This window comes from Pocillopora verrucosa, chromosome 8 (assembly GCF_036669915.1).
Source record: "Pocillopora verrucosa isolate sample1 chromosome 8, ASM3666991v2, whole genome shotgun sequence".
NCBI lineage: Eukaryota > Metazoa > Cnidaria > Anthozoa > Scleractinia > Pocilloporidae > Pocillopora > Pocillopora verrucosa.
The window spans coordinates 8,285,669-8,299,718 of NC_089319.1; the positions used below are offsets into that span (position 1 = coordinate 8,285,669).

Here is a 14,050-nt window from a genome sequence, read left to right on the forward strand (position 1 = left end):
GCTTTGCAGGAATGCTTGTTTGTTGAAACCTGTCACCTCTTCCCCTTTGTTTACTGAAACCAATCAACTGAATTACAACGAGGAACATTTAACATATATGTTACACACTTTTATGCCCTTCATTCACCTCTTTTTACATAGGTAGGTGACTTTGTGAACCAGTCATTTTTTACCATGGGGGGGGGGGAAGGGAAGTACATGTTTTTTGGGAGGAATAAAGAAGGGAGGGGGGAAAATCAGTTTTTGCCAACAGATAAATGTAATGACTGACCAGTTTTAAACTAGGTGTTGCATGCTTTTCAAAACTCAATGTTGAGTTTTCTGCATCTTGTGGCCAATAGTTATTACAATGTTTTAGTGTTTTTCCATGGGAGTTATTACTGTCTGATGGTTAGTATAACCTATTGTGCAAGTACCTGCAAAAATATTCATTTCTATTTTACACAACACTATTTCTATCCACAATTGACAATGGACTAGTTTATTGAGAAAATTTAAATGATAGTGCTTTGTAGCCAAAGTTTGTAAAAACATCAATGTCAGCTGAACAACCACCCACTGCAAGAACCTGAAAAAAAAAAGTAAGTGTTAATTGTAACACACAAGGCAAAATTAAGAATTCAAGGACAAACTTATTCAGGTTTCAATATTATCATGCGATTAAGTGAACTTTAATAAGCTTATCTTGCTTTTTAGGCAATTAAAAAAAAAGGACTGAATGAATATCCTGTGGGTAGGTTTTCTTAACATCCTCTGTAAAAAAGGAATAAGAAAATTATGACCAAATTCAGCATTCAACTAATGTCTGTTAAGCAGCATCTGAAGATGACTACAACACCAATCCAAACATTGAACAGACCCCCAATATTAAAAGTTACATATTTCTATGCTTGACTGTTTGAACTTAATAACAAAGAAGTTTTAACTAGAAGCATCAACTCTGTTTTTGATTCCCATTATTTCCTGTGTATTTATTATCAAATTGTGATTTTCCTCAAAGCTGCCTCCAACTGGAAGCCTGAAAAGGAAATCCCTTTATGACTTGTACACCCCCTTGGTGTAAAGTCATTAAATCAAAACAATTATAATTAGCAAAAGAACAGATTGGTATCCATCAGATAAGTAAAAGCAAAACATACTCTGCAAACCACTAGGGCCCAGTTGTATAAAGGGTGGATAATGCTATCTAATGCATAAGTGATTGCAAATGTACCGATATATCCAGTAGATAGCATTATCCAACCTTTTGAACAACTGGGGCCAGACAGATGAACTATTTTTAGCTACCTTATTCTTTGGAGACTGGTCATTAATTTGCATGGTAAAAACTGAGTTTGGTGTGCAAGGAACATGTGTTTTTGGATCCCCATTTATCTGCCAGTGGAACACTGTTGGTTCTGACCCTGCAGACAATATCTTAAGGAGAAAAAAATTAACTTTCACATCAAAATGAAAATGTGTGAAAAAAAAATTTTTTTAAACATGTATCTTCCATCCTTTCAACGGAGCCAAGTTTCAACAGAGCTATAAGAAACTTCATTTGGTTAAAAACGTTTCAAGTAACACCACATTTTGGACACAACCAATGCAAAATCTTGTCGCATGTGATCTTATTCTCAAATCTGGTTGCTTTTCACAAGGATGTCTTTAAATGTCCCCATAAAAGTAACTCTTCATTTATGTTGCACTGTCTTTAATTTAACAAAGGATATAAAATTACCAGAATCCATAAACCTGTGCATTCATTTTGTAGTGTAACCGATGGATCAGGTTGTTATACATGATTGTTGGCCCTTTGACTCAGAAGCGTGATTAGCATCTAATTTCTCCTTACACTATCAGCCTGATTTACCCATTAAGGTGATGAAAATAAAGGCTGGAGGTGATCAATAACTGAAGAAGCTCTTGATTTTTTAAAACAAATTCTCCATGTCAGTGCTGTAGGAAAATTTATAGAAAACAGTATGGATAATATGCATTCTGGGGTTAGGGTGTTAACGGGTTAATAATTGTATTGTCGCTTACAAGGTCATCATGGAAAAGGGCAGACTGTTGACTAGAAGCTGTTTTCAGAACACTTGTACAATTCATGGACCTCAAATGCCACACCGACAGGGACGGGCCACCACCACAGACCTGTAAATGAATATATGTGTGTGTGAAGAATAAACACAACATGCAGGTAAGTCTAAGCAGCATATGGCAGTTTGTGGCCTCTCCCTATATCTAGGCAGTTTAGAAAGCCACAAAACTCTAGGACAAAAATTCATCTTTCAAATCTGCACTCTTAATCCTTACGGTATCAGCAAGCAAATGCTTTTCATTCAACTATTTACTCTTGTTTTCTCATAACTATATTCCCACCAGTAGCATTGCTCCATTTTCTGTATAATAAACCCACCCACAACCCACAACTCCTCCATTTGCTCTGACGAGCACCATGAGCCTGCGGATATGGTGCTATAGAAATCCCTATTATTATTATTATTATTATTATTGAGGGGGTTAACGCTCTGGACCTTAAGTTTTGAAACTCTTTACATTGGCCAACTCATTTGATAATGCTAAATTACCCTCTTATGCAGGTATTGCCTTATAAACAAACATTAAGACATGAGCCTAGGAAATTGGGTGAAGTACACAAGGTCAAAGACTATAGGCAAATTTCTTAGAATAACTATTGTGAAGCAAAATATTTGTATTTTTCAACTGCTGTTTCAAAGAAGTCTAATCACACAGCTGCAAAACTGTTCTTGAGGGAACTTACTAAAAGAAAACATTTAGAACAAACCCAACCCCCCCCCTCCCCCCCAAAAAAAATACTCATTTGCTCACCAGCCAGTCCTCACCCTCATCAACAGCAACACAACCTATCCAAGACCCCAAATGAGGTCTGTGTATATCCTGGTGTGAAGGCATAAAAAAATTAACATTTATCTTGCAAAACTTACAAAACCATGTACAAGTCATACGGTGTACTGCATTTATTTTATGATTTGGCCTGATACAGACTACTCAACAAAGTCTGCCATGCAGTTAATCTAAGTATGATTTGGAAAAGAAATAAAAATTTAACAAGTGAGAACCTGGTAGGAAATTAAAGTTGATGCAGCTAGAATTATTGGAGCTCAAGATGTAAAGTAAAAATGCTAAAAAAACCTAGTATATTTCAAAAAAAAAAAAAAAACATACATAAGTCTTAAAAAGCAATAAAATTGACTTTTTAGTCAATTAAGTACTAAAGAAAGAAAATCCACCAACTGTATAGCAAACATCTCCATTTTTACCTCATTTTTACAGGGTTCAATCATGTCAGTCATGGATCCTTTTGTTCTGTAATCTAAAAATTGGGCAAAACAAAAACAAAATTCTTAAAATGAGAACATAACAGTTCTTCACGTTTCAACCATTTTGGCCAGTAAAAGAAAATTGGTCAATGTGCCCGGCTTTAATTCACTGTATCACCTGATTAAATCCTTTACACCCTAACATCATTATGCATATTCTCCATACTGTTCTCTATACATTTCCTATGGTGCTGACAAGGAGAATTGTTCAACAGTCAAGAGCTTCTTTAGTTGGTGATCATTTCCTTTATTCTTGTGACATTGATGTGTGTTTCAGAGGGGATATTGTAAGGAGAAATTAGATGCAAGTAGCCTTTGGGGTTCAGAGGGTTAAAAAGTCTTCCCTCTCTACTTGAACACAGGGATACAGTATATGAATGAAAGTGATCCTCGCAGTGATGTGCACTACTTGGGCAGTATTTATTTGTCTTTATCCACAGTTCAAATATATGACTTTCATATATTCTTAACCGGATACAGTATATCTTATGAACCTTGTTTTCTAAGTCTGCACTGTAAGTTATGGAACCTTGTTTTTCCCGCTCAGATTCATAGCCTGTGTGCTTTGCACTTGGGCCATAAATCCAAGCAGAAAAAACTTGGTGTGTAACTTACAGTTTGAATCAAGAACACAAGGCTAGTGTAAGGCATTGAACTTCAGTGTAACTTCATACCCCATAATCTTACAGTTCCATCTTCAGCTCCACTCACACATTGACCGTGTTTTGTTCTGAGAGTAAGGCACTGAATATAATCTGAGTGACCAGACAATGTGTTCTAAAAGACACAGTCAAGTAATAAAGGTTAATAAAAAAATGAATAAATATTTGATACTAAGGTAAGATCACTTGATGAAGTATTCTTTGACAAAACACCATTCTTTAACTAAATTAAAACGAGAAATGTAACTTTCTTTAAAGATTACCTTACATGTTCCAGACTCAAGGTCCCACATATAAATATTATTGTCCCCACAGCCTGAGAAAAGTGTGTCTTCCTATAAAAACACAGTGTACATGTATAAAAACTACAGTAATATCGAATCTATAAAGTGCCTTCAAGTTTTTTAACAGCCAATAACGGACAATCAGGAACAATAATCTAATTACTATAGTTTTTACAACCCTTGCACTCTGAAGATCTTCTTGTAAATTCTCCCCTCTAGCCGAGACATGTTTCCTTTTAAATTGGTTACGAGAATTTGGTGTCAGATCGTAATAACAACTTGTAGCTGATAAGTTTGAGTATTCTCATTTCCTGGTAATTTAGTGTTAACAACTGAGTTGAAAAGGTAAACTGGCCACTGTAAAGAGTTTAAAGGTTACTGTTTCAAGAGGTGGCCAATTTTTGTTTTCAACTCAGTTGTTAACACTAAATTACCTGTTATCCTCTCTCACCAACACAGCACCGCAGTTTCTTTAGAAAATTACCCCCTTTATTCTCATTTCCTGTTTGCTGGATAATGTATGGACATAACTATTATTGGGACATGGTCTATCACAATTACTTCTGGGAGTAAAAACGTGAATAACACTTTATCATCTTTGCACCTTTATATCTTCTATGATCAGACAACAGTTTTGTAGGGTGCAAGAGAAACATGAACTTTGGTAACAAACTGTAGCTCCTTCAATGCATGTTGATCTCATGTTCAGCCATCAAAAACAAACAACTACTATTTGCATGCAGAAATTTGTCCGAAGTTAATACATGTAGCCAAAAAAATTGCCAAAAAAAAAATGTACTAGATCAAGTTGCTAAACATTCCAAACTTGTGTCAGATTTGCGTTTCCAAAAGAGACAGAGAAATTGAGGGGGTGTTCAGATCCGTGTATTACAGACACAATGTGGGATTGGTTAAGAATTACTGTTGATCAAACAAACATTGGGGCCTTTCAATCTATGATATGTAATACATACCTGCTCAGAAAATGCCAAAGCATTGGTTTCAGGTATATCCAGTGAGGCTCTAAAAGAGGATCAACATTCACAGGTCTAAAAAATAATCCTTAAAATAATCATGGACAAAATGTATTATTATGTCAAAAAAATCATTTTCAAAGGGCCTTTTCAGAACTCATTCTCAAATCCAATGATTTTCCAGATTTACGAGGAAAAACCCATTAAACCCATAGCTCACTGTGAGAGTACAAAGATCATAGTATCATACCATTTACACCCTAACATCAGTATGCATATTCTCCATACTGTTCTCTATACATTTCCTAAGGAGCTGAGTATTGAGTATCTGTTTGACAATCCAGAGCTTCTTTAGTAGTCGATTATTTCCTTCATTCTGATGACCTTAATGTTTGATTCAGGGGTGATATTGTACTGAGAAATTTGATGCATGTCACTCTTTGGGGTCAGAGGGTTAAATGCATTTGTAAGCAAATAAACAAAGACAATGAAGGGATTCCCAGGTTAGTGTAAGTTTAACAGATTATCTGGGTGTACAAAATGTGATGAAGGGATGGGGAATAGGCATGTATTGGTAAACTATGTGTAAATAAACTACCATGATTAGAAAACAAGATAATTATCATTTTATGTCTCTTAATTATAATAAAGAACCCCACCTGGCAGCTGGAGGTTGCAGTGTCCAGGCAGGTGAAGGAGCCTAAAAGTTTTGGAGTACGAATTAGAAAAAGGCTGTAATACTGAATGGAAATACTTAGCACAAAGAGGTTTGGTGGAATATCACACCTTTTAAATACAGTGTAAATATCCTTAAATCTAAGACAAGAATATGAGCAGAGACATGAAAATTTGGTCTCACTTCACATTTTGGGGGGCACTCAAGTTTATATACTGAATAATTTAAGTTTTATGTTTTTTCTCTTCCTTTATCACCCTTTGAACTAAGCTTGTGTATGGTATCATAATGTATAATAGCTTAAGCATTAACTCTGACAATGTCTAACACTCAAAATGTCAGCTTTGAAACTCTTAATGGTGGCCAATTTACTTTGACTCAGTTGATAATACCAAATGACTCTGCTATACTCTTCCACCAATGTAGCACCACAGTTTCTTTAGAAACTTAACTCTTTTTTTGACAGCTGAGAGGTTGTACACATGGTCAAAGGAATCCCTAGTATTCAAGGTATATAATTGATTGTACATAAGCCAAGTGCCTCTTTCCCTGCTAGAGCTTAGCTCGGTTTTCATACTAGGAAACTAATGAGAGTAACACTGCTTTCTGTGAATATGGAACTATTCCCTCACCCTCTTCACCTCAAGAAAGTTTTGTCAGGCCTCCATAGCAGTTCACTGGGGTGGAGAAAGGTACTTTGAGGGTACAGCATCTTGCCCAAGAACACAACACAATGTGTCCTTCAGGATTTCAAACCTAACCTTTCCACAGAGAGTTCACACTATCAACCATATATCCACCATCTCTCCCTAATACTGAATTTTAATTTTTAATTTTCCATCAACAAATCTTAAATTATCTAGACAGATATTCACCTCTGTTTTATCAAGAATTTCATCCCATCGCCATCCATGTATTTCAGATGAGCCACCACTAAATATAGGTTACAAAATAAGTTATAACTGAACAGCAATGCAAAATAAACAGCCAAATAAATTCATAAAAAATGCTTGCTCACTCTTAAAAGACACATCATCTCCCTACTTAAAATTATTGCCTAAAAAATTGATCACCAATCAGGAAAGAGTCACAATCAAATACCTGATTAGAAATTTATCTGTAGATATTAGACTGTAAATTGGGTTGCTGTGACCTGAAAGAAATTTCAATGTTTTTTTTTTTTTTAAAGAGAACTCAACACAGCTTTTACATCAACTATGCACCCATTAACCACAAAGTCACATTGTTTTTCAGTACTGGTCTCTAGCACTGAATGACCTCATATTGAGGTCATATTGCTGAGTAAACTTTCCTGTGGCTATAGACAATGGTTTATGAAAGAATTATGAATCTCCTTTAAGTGGCCTTGTTTTTAAGAAGTGTATTTTCTGTGGTAAGATCAATTATATTCCAGTATAAATCCAGTGTAATCCAAAATATATGCTGTTTGTTTTCTTCCCAGCTGAGCCCAGTTGTTCAAAGGTGGATAATATGATCAAATAAATAAAATGCTATCCAGCGCATGGGTGTCAACAAAGCTTACTGTGCTATCCACCAGAAAGACATTCATGCAGTGGACAACTGGGACCTGATCCTCCAGCAACGATCAAAAACAAAACCAAAAAAAAAAAAAGGAGTAGAAATGGGTGCTTGCACTACACTGTACATAACTCTACAAAGAATATCAAGACATTTGTTTTTGGATGCATCATCAGAACAAACTTTGCCAAGGCAGGTCAGAATATGCATGGCATCTTCTAGAATTGCACTACATATTTACATTACCAGGTATATTCAAAGAACAGAAATTGATCTTGTTTGTGTTACAGATACCGTGCCCTTCTGGACATTATAAGACTGGTACACTTGAAAAGTAAGTGGTAGAGCTACATGCATACGTATAGACTCACCTTGGAAAAATATTACTGGTCTCTTCTTGTCGGATGAAGCATCGGGTGCCAGAGCAGAAGTAATGCTAAAATATTTACGGACATAGAGTTGTTTAGAAAAATTAAGAACTTAGAGTAATATAAACATGCAACCTTGATTTGTGATTAAATCCAAATCGTAATGTGGCTTCATTGACACATCGTGATTTCACGTTAATCTATTGAAAAAACCAACAAACAGACAGACGAATACACCAAAACGACCTTCACCTAAAAACCGCAATTTGCCCAAAGTTGTTGCACGCCGCCAAGAAATTGCCACATGGTGAAAAGGCCACTGCAAACACAATAGTGTGAAGTTCCAGGCGCTTCTGATAGATCTGACTCTAAAATAAATCAGAGTTCACATCCTTCTCGTCTTAATCTGCTTCCTTAGTCTTTGTTATTATCAAAAAAACATCAAATTTCCATTAAGAGGCCTTACCTGAGAGTCTGCCGCCATCTTTGTATTTGCCGCTTTTTGGGAAAACCGCTGAAACGAATACAACTTACGAATGGAGGTGCATAAGCAAACCAAAGCTAACCAACATCTACGAGATTTTCTTCAGTATGAAAGACTTAGAGGCTGACAAAAAATCAATCAGTGAGCGATCAGACATAGCGATAAATAGCTAGAATTCTATTTTTAGCGTAGGCTAAGTCTACATCTTTCAAACCGGTCTGTTGTTACACTATTACATCGGTAAAGAATGGAATTTTACTTGATGATTGTAATCTAGCTTTAAAGCTAAGCTGCAAAACCACCACTTATGAGGCTCTGGACTTATACAACATAATTTGGGGTTAGAATGGGCGTAGAACTGGAAGGGAAGAGTCACAGAATGGGGAAGAAAAAAAAAGCGCTTGGAGATGACTTTCAGCAAAAATTGGTCAAAATACGAACGTTGTCAATCAACTGTTTTTAATGGAAAATCACATTTTAACATGTAGAATAAAATTAATTATTACAAATAACTTGTAAAAACAGAAGGTTGAAATTGTAATGGAAAACAATTAAATAAGGTGTAGAATCGTTTTGAATTTTGAGATGCGTAAAGCGCTGTGTCGTTGTGGGCTGCAGTGACTGGTATTTAATTAAGTAAAGTGGTTGGAAATTCCACGAAAATGGTTCTTTATATTCTGGTATCTAATCTTAACTTCGCGTTGCACTTTTCGCGACAGTATATTCTAAATCAAAACACTGATGAAAACCTCTCAATTATATACAAAGAGCACTAGCAACTGACCACTCTACACGTACGGCAATTTGTATACAATTTGTATACAATTTAAGGGTCATTGGTTTTCCGAAAGTATAAACCATGCTATAGCTAAATCGATTGTCCAATCGAGGCATTCAAAACGCATAGTTAGCAGGCCTCAGCAGATGGAGAAGAAGGAAAACTAGTGCAATCCTAGATTACCTTCGATAATCAAAAAGTCCTCGGCATTGATCTAGACTATTTTTTAGCCGAGGATTTATTTGAAGTACTTTGAAACGCTATTCTTAGAATTTAAATATCTTAAATCTTCCTGCAGTGAGATCTTAAGTTGTTTCATCCGTTCTTAACTATCTTTACTGCCGAGATTATGCAATCTGTTTGAGTACTGTACTTTATTTCAAACTGGTCGATCTTTTGATTTAAAAGCAAAGGTTTGAGAACATGTGGGCTGATTTAATGCGTTAAAAAAGACCTTGAATCTCATAAGAAGTCATCATAAGACCACGATTTTTAAAGATGATTTCATCTGATTATTCAAGTACGTCGGTATTAAAAGACTTTGTAGAGGAATTTAAAATCTTTGTCCATTTTTAGTAACGATCAAACTACGCTTCATCTTAAAGAGATATTTTACAAACACCACCCTTGGAGACCACTTTGTGTTTTCTCTGTCAGCCAGTTTGCCCCTCAAGTATATCCCCCTTAGAAACAGGCACTTCTCCTTTTTCAACCCTTCCCCGTGTCTTCCCTGAGTTTTTGTATTTCTTCTCAGGGAAAATCTCCCCATACAACTCTTCAGTTCGATCAATAAGTTTTTCAAGTCGGTTCTCCAGCTTTGAAACTGAATCTTCGTGCAGACCTGCGACATCTGAGGTTAGGTGGCTCTTGGTAAGCACGTTGACGGCTTTGACACGAGACGTAGCCGTCTCCCAAAGGACCTTGCCTCGACTCTGTGGTCTCCGAGTCTTTCCGATTCCCGACCACAGCTTAAAGCGCTCGATGATGAAGTCGACGATTTCATACTCGTTCGATTGCTTGTCATTGTCGTGCTTGACGACGATGAACGAGTCCACCACGATGGAAAGGAACATGTTGATGAGCACAAACGACATCATGAACATAAAACCGAAGAAAAAAAGAGGACCGAGGACGCGATTGGTGTCACGCATCTCAAAGAAGGCAGTCCTTCCCAGCATAAGGCTTAACAGAGACGTCAGCGAGGCCATGATGCTGCGGTAGTTGTACAGAACGGGTCCGAACACTAACGACGCGAACATCGTGTAAGCGAGAAAGACGATGCCCCAGATAATGCTGAACATCAGCAGTGGGTAGTACGCGTACTTAAGTGTGGAGGACAGGAGCGAGAACCGCTTGTTAAACCGGAGGAGCTTGTTCAGTTTAATGTTTGCTAGGAGAACGATCATAGCCAGGACAAACGTGTACGTCTCGTTCCAATACCCTGCGAACTGAAAGCTCTTGAAGTTGAAAGGGTCGTGTCGCACTAAATCCAACACATTTCTAATGGTGAGCGTGCGATAAACATACATCGCTATGGCAGCGAAGGTAAACAAACTGATCCCCATCTCCACACAGTTCCAAAACTCTTTCAGGTAAGCCTGGATTCCAAGTTTGTAAATATGTTTCACTTCACGATAAAAGAAAAACAACGTGAACAACACAAACACGACCTCGATCGTTAATACAAAGAACATGATGGTCTTGGTGAAGTCGTACATGCGCGCAGTCTGGATGCTAACATAGGGAATAGCCGCGCCAGTGGCGGGATATTCTGCCGCCAGAGTAACAATAGAAAACAGGTTACTCTGTGCATTGTATATTGTGAATTCAGTCAGCACAGCCCGTGTGCGCCGCTCGATCCACATATTTTTCTCAAGGACTCTGACACGTCTGAAGTTCTCCAACCCAGGTTCAAGAACAATTACGTACCTGTGGAAAGAAAATTTACACGAATGTATTACACTAAAAAAACACAATGGTGCAACAATATGGTCAAATTTGGAAGAAAGAGAAACTCGCCTTTGGTTTAACTCCAGACAATGACTGTGCGATTAAGAACGGAAAGCATTTTAACTAGTATGTCCATGAATGCACATGCAAGTCTTTAACCCGTTAGAAAACAAAATTGTGAAAAGCAGTTTTTATTCTCTTTGGGAGTAGACGGGATCTTCTTTAGACATTATGTGGCTTTGAGCAGAAACAGAACTAAACAACTGTGTCCAGACAAGAAATCCACGAGAGTTCTTCTTTTCACTGTGGGAACACACATGGCTCAAAAAAGAGCTGATATTTTTCAAGTTCATCATATGATTTTACAGTATTTATCTTAACCATATTTAACCATTTAAATCTTAGAAGTGATTTTCAAACATTAACTTCCAACCCTATTATATACGTAAATTACCCAGCACAAAGGTAACAAGAATACTCAAACTTATAAGGTACAATTTGTGATCTTAATCCATAAAAATTCGTAAAATGTGTTGCTGCAAGAGGGGAGAATTAACGATCAGATCTCGGTGCTGAAAGGATTAAGTATCCTTTCCTTGACGTAAGTCTACACTTGCAGATTATTTGTTTAAAAGTCCTTTTTTAAATTACAATTCTCGCGCCAAAATGAATCAAAATCTAAGCGTAAGTCTTGAAGAGTCTGCCTTAATATTTTTTTTTTAGCTAGGCAATACGAGCGCGTGCTTATCTCTCGCGATCGACATTTTACGATAGTTAGCTTTAGAACAACTTTGAACGTACCCTCCTCCACTGTAAGTGGTCAGAGTGCCCAAGAAGGGGTATCCATCAAGCTGACTGCTGTTTTGATATCTCCACGGCATGTCATCCCAAGACACTGGAGTGTCGTATGTAGTTATGTTCTCCCATCCCTCTGTGTAATCATTCTTGTCGTTCTTGGTCACAAAATATTCTCCGTAGCATTCTTTTGTGATGCCATACAACTCGGTTGGAACCCGGCAGGATTCTGGGAATCAAATATGTTGTTATGAGTTCCATGGTCAGCATGGACTTAGTATAGGGGTGAGGTAGGGGAAGGGAAAGTCACTTGGCCTGTTGTGAGACACTAAGGAAGGGCCTGTTAGCAAGTAAATCTTTGGTAACCGCGCTGGATTCCTGATCCCGAGGTCTGGGCCCCGACACTGGCCAGATTATGGTAATATGTCATTGGCCAAGATAAGGTACCACCACAGTGCCTCTCTCTTTCGAGGAGAGATAACAAATACAAGCGAAATGCCACGGAAAGCTGACGAAATGCTTGCAGGCCTGACATGCATCCTGCAGGAGCGGTAATACCCGCAGACGATCCTTGCAACAGAAAAGCTGGATGAGCCTTGGTAAATGAAAAATTGCCGACATATAAAACAGACAAATAAACAAACAAGCAAACAAACCTCTTTTTACTCTGAGGAGTCTCATCCTTGCCCCGCCCACCATCTGACTGTAGCCATCCACCATGAACCCATCGGGTTTTCGTTCTTCGCCGTTGTACCATTTCTTGGGGAACAAGCTCGTCAAGAGCTCACTTTGAGTCCAATTCCAAAACTCTTTTTCATTTGTTATCTGTGGATGTGAACAAGAATTCGAATGACGTTATTTAAAACATATACTAGTAGAACACGATAGCAGGAACATTCATAGATACAAAATGGCCTTCAAAAAAGGAATCTTTTAAAGTTAAAATACTCTGTGAAACTAGCGAGGTCTCTGGGTCACTCGGAGTCGAGGCCCACAAGCTAACAAAGAAAAAGGCTTCCTCTCTTCAACTGGCGATGACGAATCCGTGGTCGAAGAGAAAGTATTATCTTGTAAAATTTTAGCAGCCAGACTGCGATGCAAGGATAAAAGGCATAACTCAATAGGGTGGATGTACGTATATATATATATATAACACCAGGGGAAAAGTCATTATTTATCGCTAAGGTCGGAAGATTTGGGAAGGAGGTTACGTGGTTTTCAGGGAGAATGCGGGAGGGGGGGGGGGGGCTTATCGTCGCTGACAGAGTATAAAAGTAGGACAGAATAAACTTGACTGCCAATTAGGGTGGATCATTAGAATACTATAGAGTCTAGGGAGGGGGGGATCAGGTGAATTTTATTGTGACACTACCAAGATCCTCTGACCCCTCGATGATAAATAACGACATTACATTATTCAGAGGTTTCATTTGGTACTCACTTTGGAAAAGTTATCTCCCATAATATCGAAAAGGTGTTTCGTCTGGAAGTAAGCTGATTTGTCTCTGTGCGTATAAGCGATCGTTAGCAACAGGGCGAGAAATATGTAGTAAGTGGCGACCTCGCGAATGACAGAATACATCTTTCGTTCCTTCATTCTCGCTGCTCTCATAGCAATCAGTCTTGCTTGGTCTGGAGGGAAAAGCTTCGCTTTCTTTGTCTTTGATCCTCCTGAGTTGAGGTCCGATTGTTGGCCGAGAAATTCTTCATCCTCGGCGAGTTTGAGCACCTCTTCAGTTACCTGAAATTCACCTTTGTCTGGCTTTTTAACGACCAGAGCAAAGAATACCGCCAAACCGAGCACCTGTGTCAACACAAAAATTAAAAAAGGGAGCACTTTATAAGTAAACTTCACAAGTAATACTGCATTGCATCGGTTTTTTTCAAATCTTTACAACGCTCTGTGATAAAACCAGAAAAGTCACGCCACTCTCTCAACGAATCAGACGCAAAACTAAAAACCAGTTTTCCCGCGCCTCAAGACAATTTTCTTTAACCTTATTTCAGTTCCTATCAATGAGTTCCTTTTATGTTTGAAGATTTGTCTTATGGTGCCCAATCTGTCAAGGAAATGCTGCAGAAAACACTTTCCTCTAAGGAGAACACTGTAATTTAGCATTCATAGTTCTCACTTTACTAGAAGGCAAGAGTAAGCGAGAACGAAAGTCGGAACAGAGCGTAAGAATTGTGAGT

The 14,050-nt window shown here is 37.9% G+C and overlaps 2 protein-coding genes across 2 annotated transcripts in view; both read right to left on the reverse strand.

Annotated features, from left to right (window-relative positions):
* Positions 1 to 465: 465 nt before the first annotated feature.
* Positions 466 to 8,347, reverse strand: LOC131793181 (THO complex subunit 6 homolog). The gene is made up of 14 exons (XM_059110587.2): positions 8,317 to 8,347; positions 8,103 to 8,218; positions 7,854 to 7,918; positions 7,045 to 7,096; positions 6,819 to 6,876; positions 5,927 to 5,967; positions 5,268 to 5,316; positions 4,273 to 4,344; positions 4,022 to 4,124; positions 3,288 to 3,340; positions 2,836 to 2,904; positions 2,026 to 2,136; positions 1,288 to 1,416; positions 466 to 568 (listed from the first exon to the last, which is right to left on the reverse strand). Exons 1-14 carry the CDS (start codon positions 8,332 to 8,334, stop codon positions 482 to 484), a joined length of 1,023 nt encoding a protein of 340 aa, XP_058966570.2. The 5' UTR covers positions 8,335 to 8,347; the 3' UTR covers positions 466 to 481.
* A 424-nt stretch (positions 8,348 to 8,771) lies between these two features.
* LOC131793195 (polycystin-1-like protein 2) overlaps positions 8,772 to 14,050 on the reverse strand; it is a 30,313-nt gene continuing 25,034 nt past the window's right edge. Inside the window, exons 24-27 of the mRNA XM_066170636.1 lie at positions 13,299 to 13,661; positions 12,514 to 12,682; positions 11,864 to 12,086; positions 8,772 to 11,041 (exon numbers count right to left, since the gene is read on the reverse strand). Of these exons, the coding sequence (XP_066026733.1) occupies positions 9,766 to 11,041; positions 11,864 to 12,086; positions 12,514 to 12,682; positions 13,299 to 13,661 (2,031 nt within the window). The 3' untranslated portion in view covers positions 8,772 to 9,765. The remainder of the gene's footprint in view (positions 11,042 to 11,863; positions 12,087 to 12,513; positions 12,683 to 13,298; positions 13,662 to 14,050) is intronic.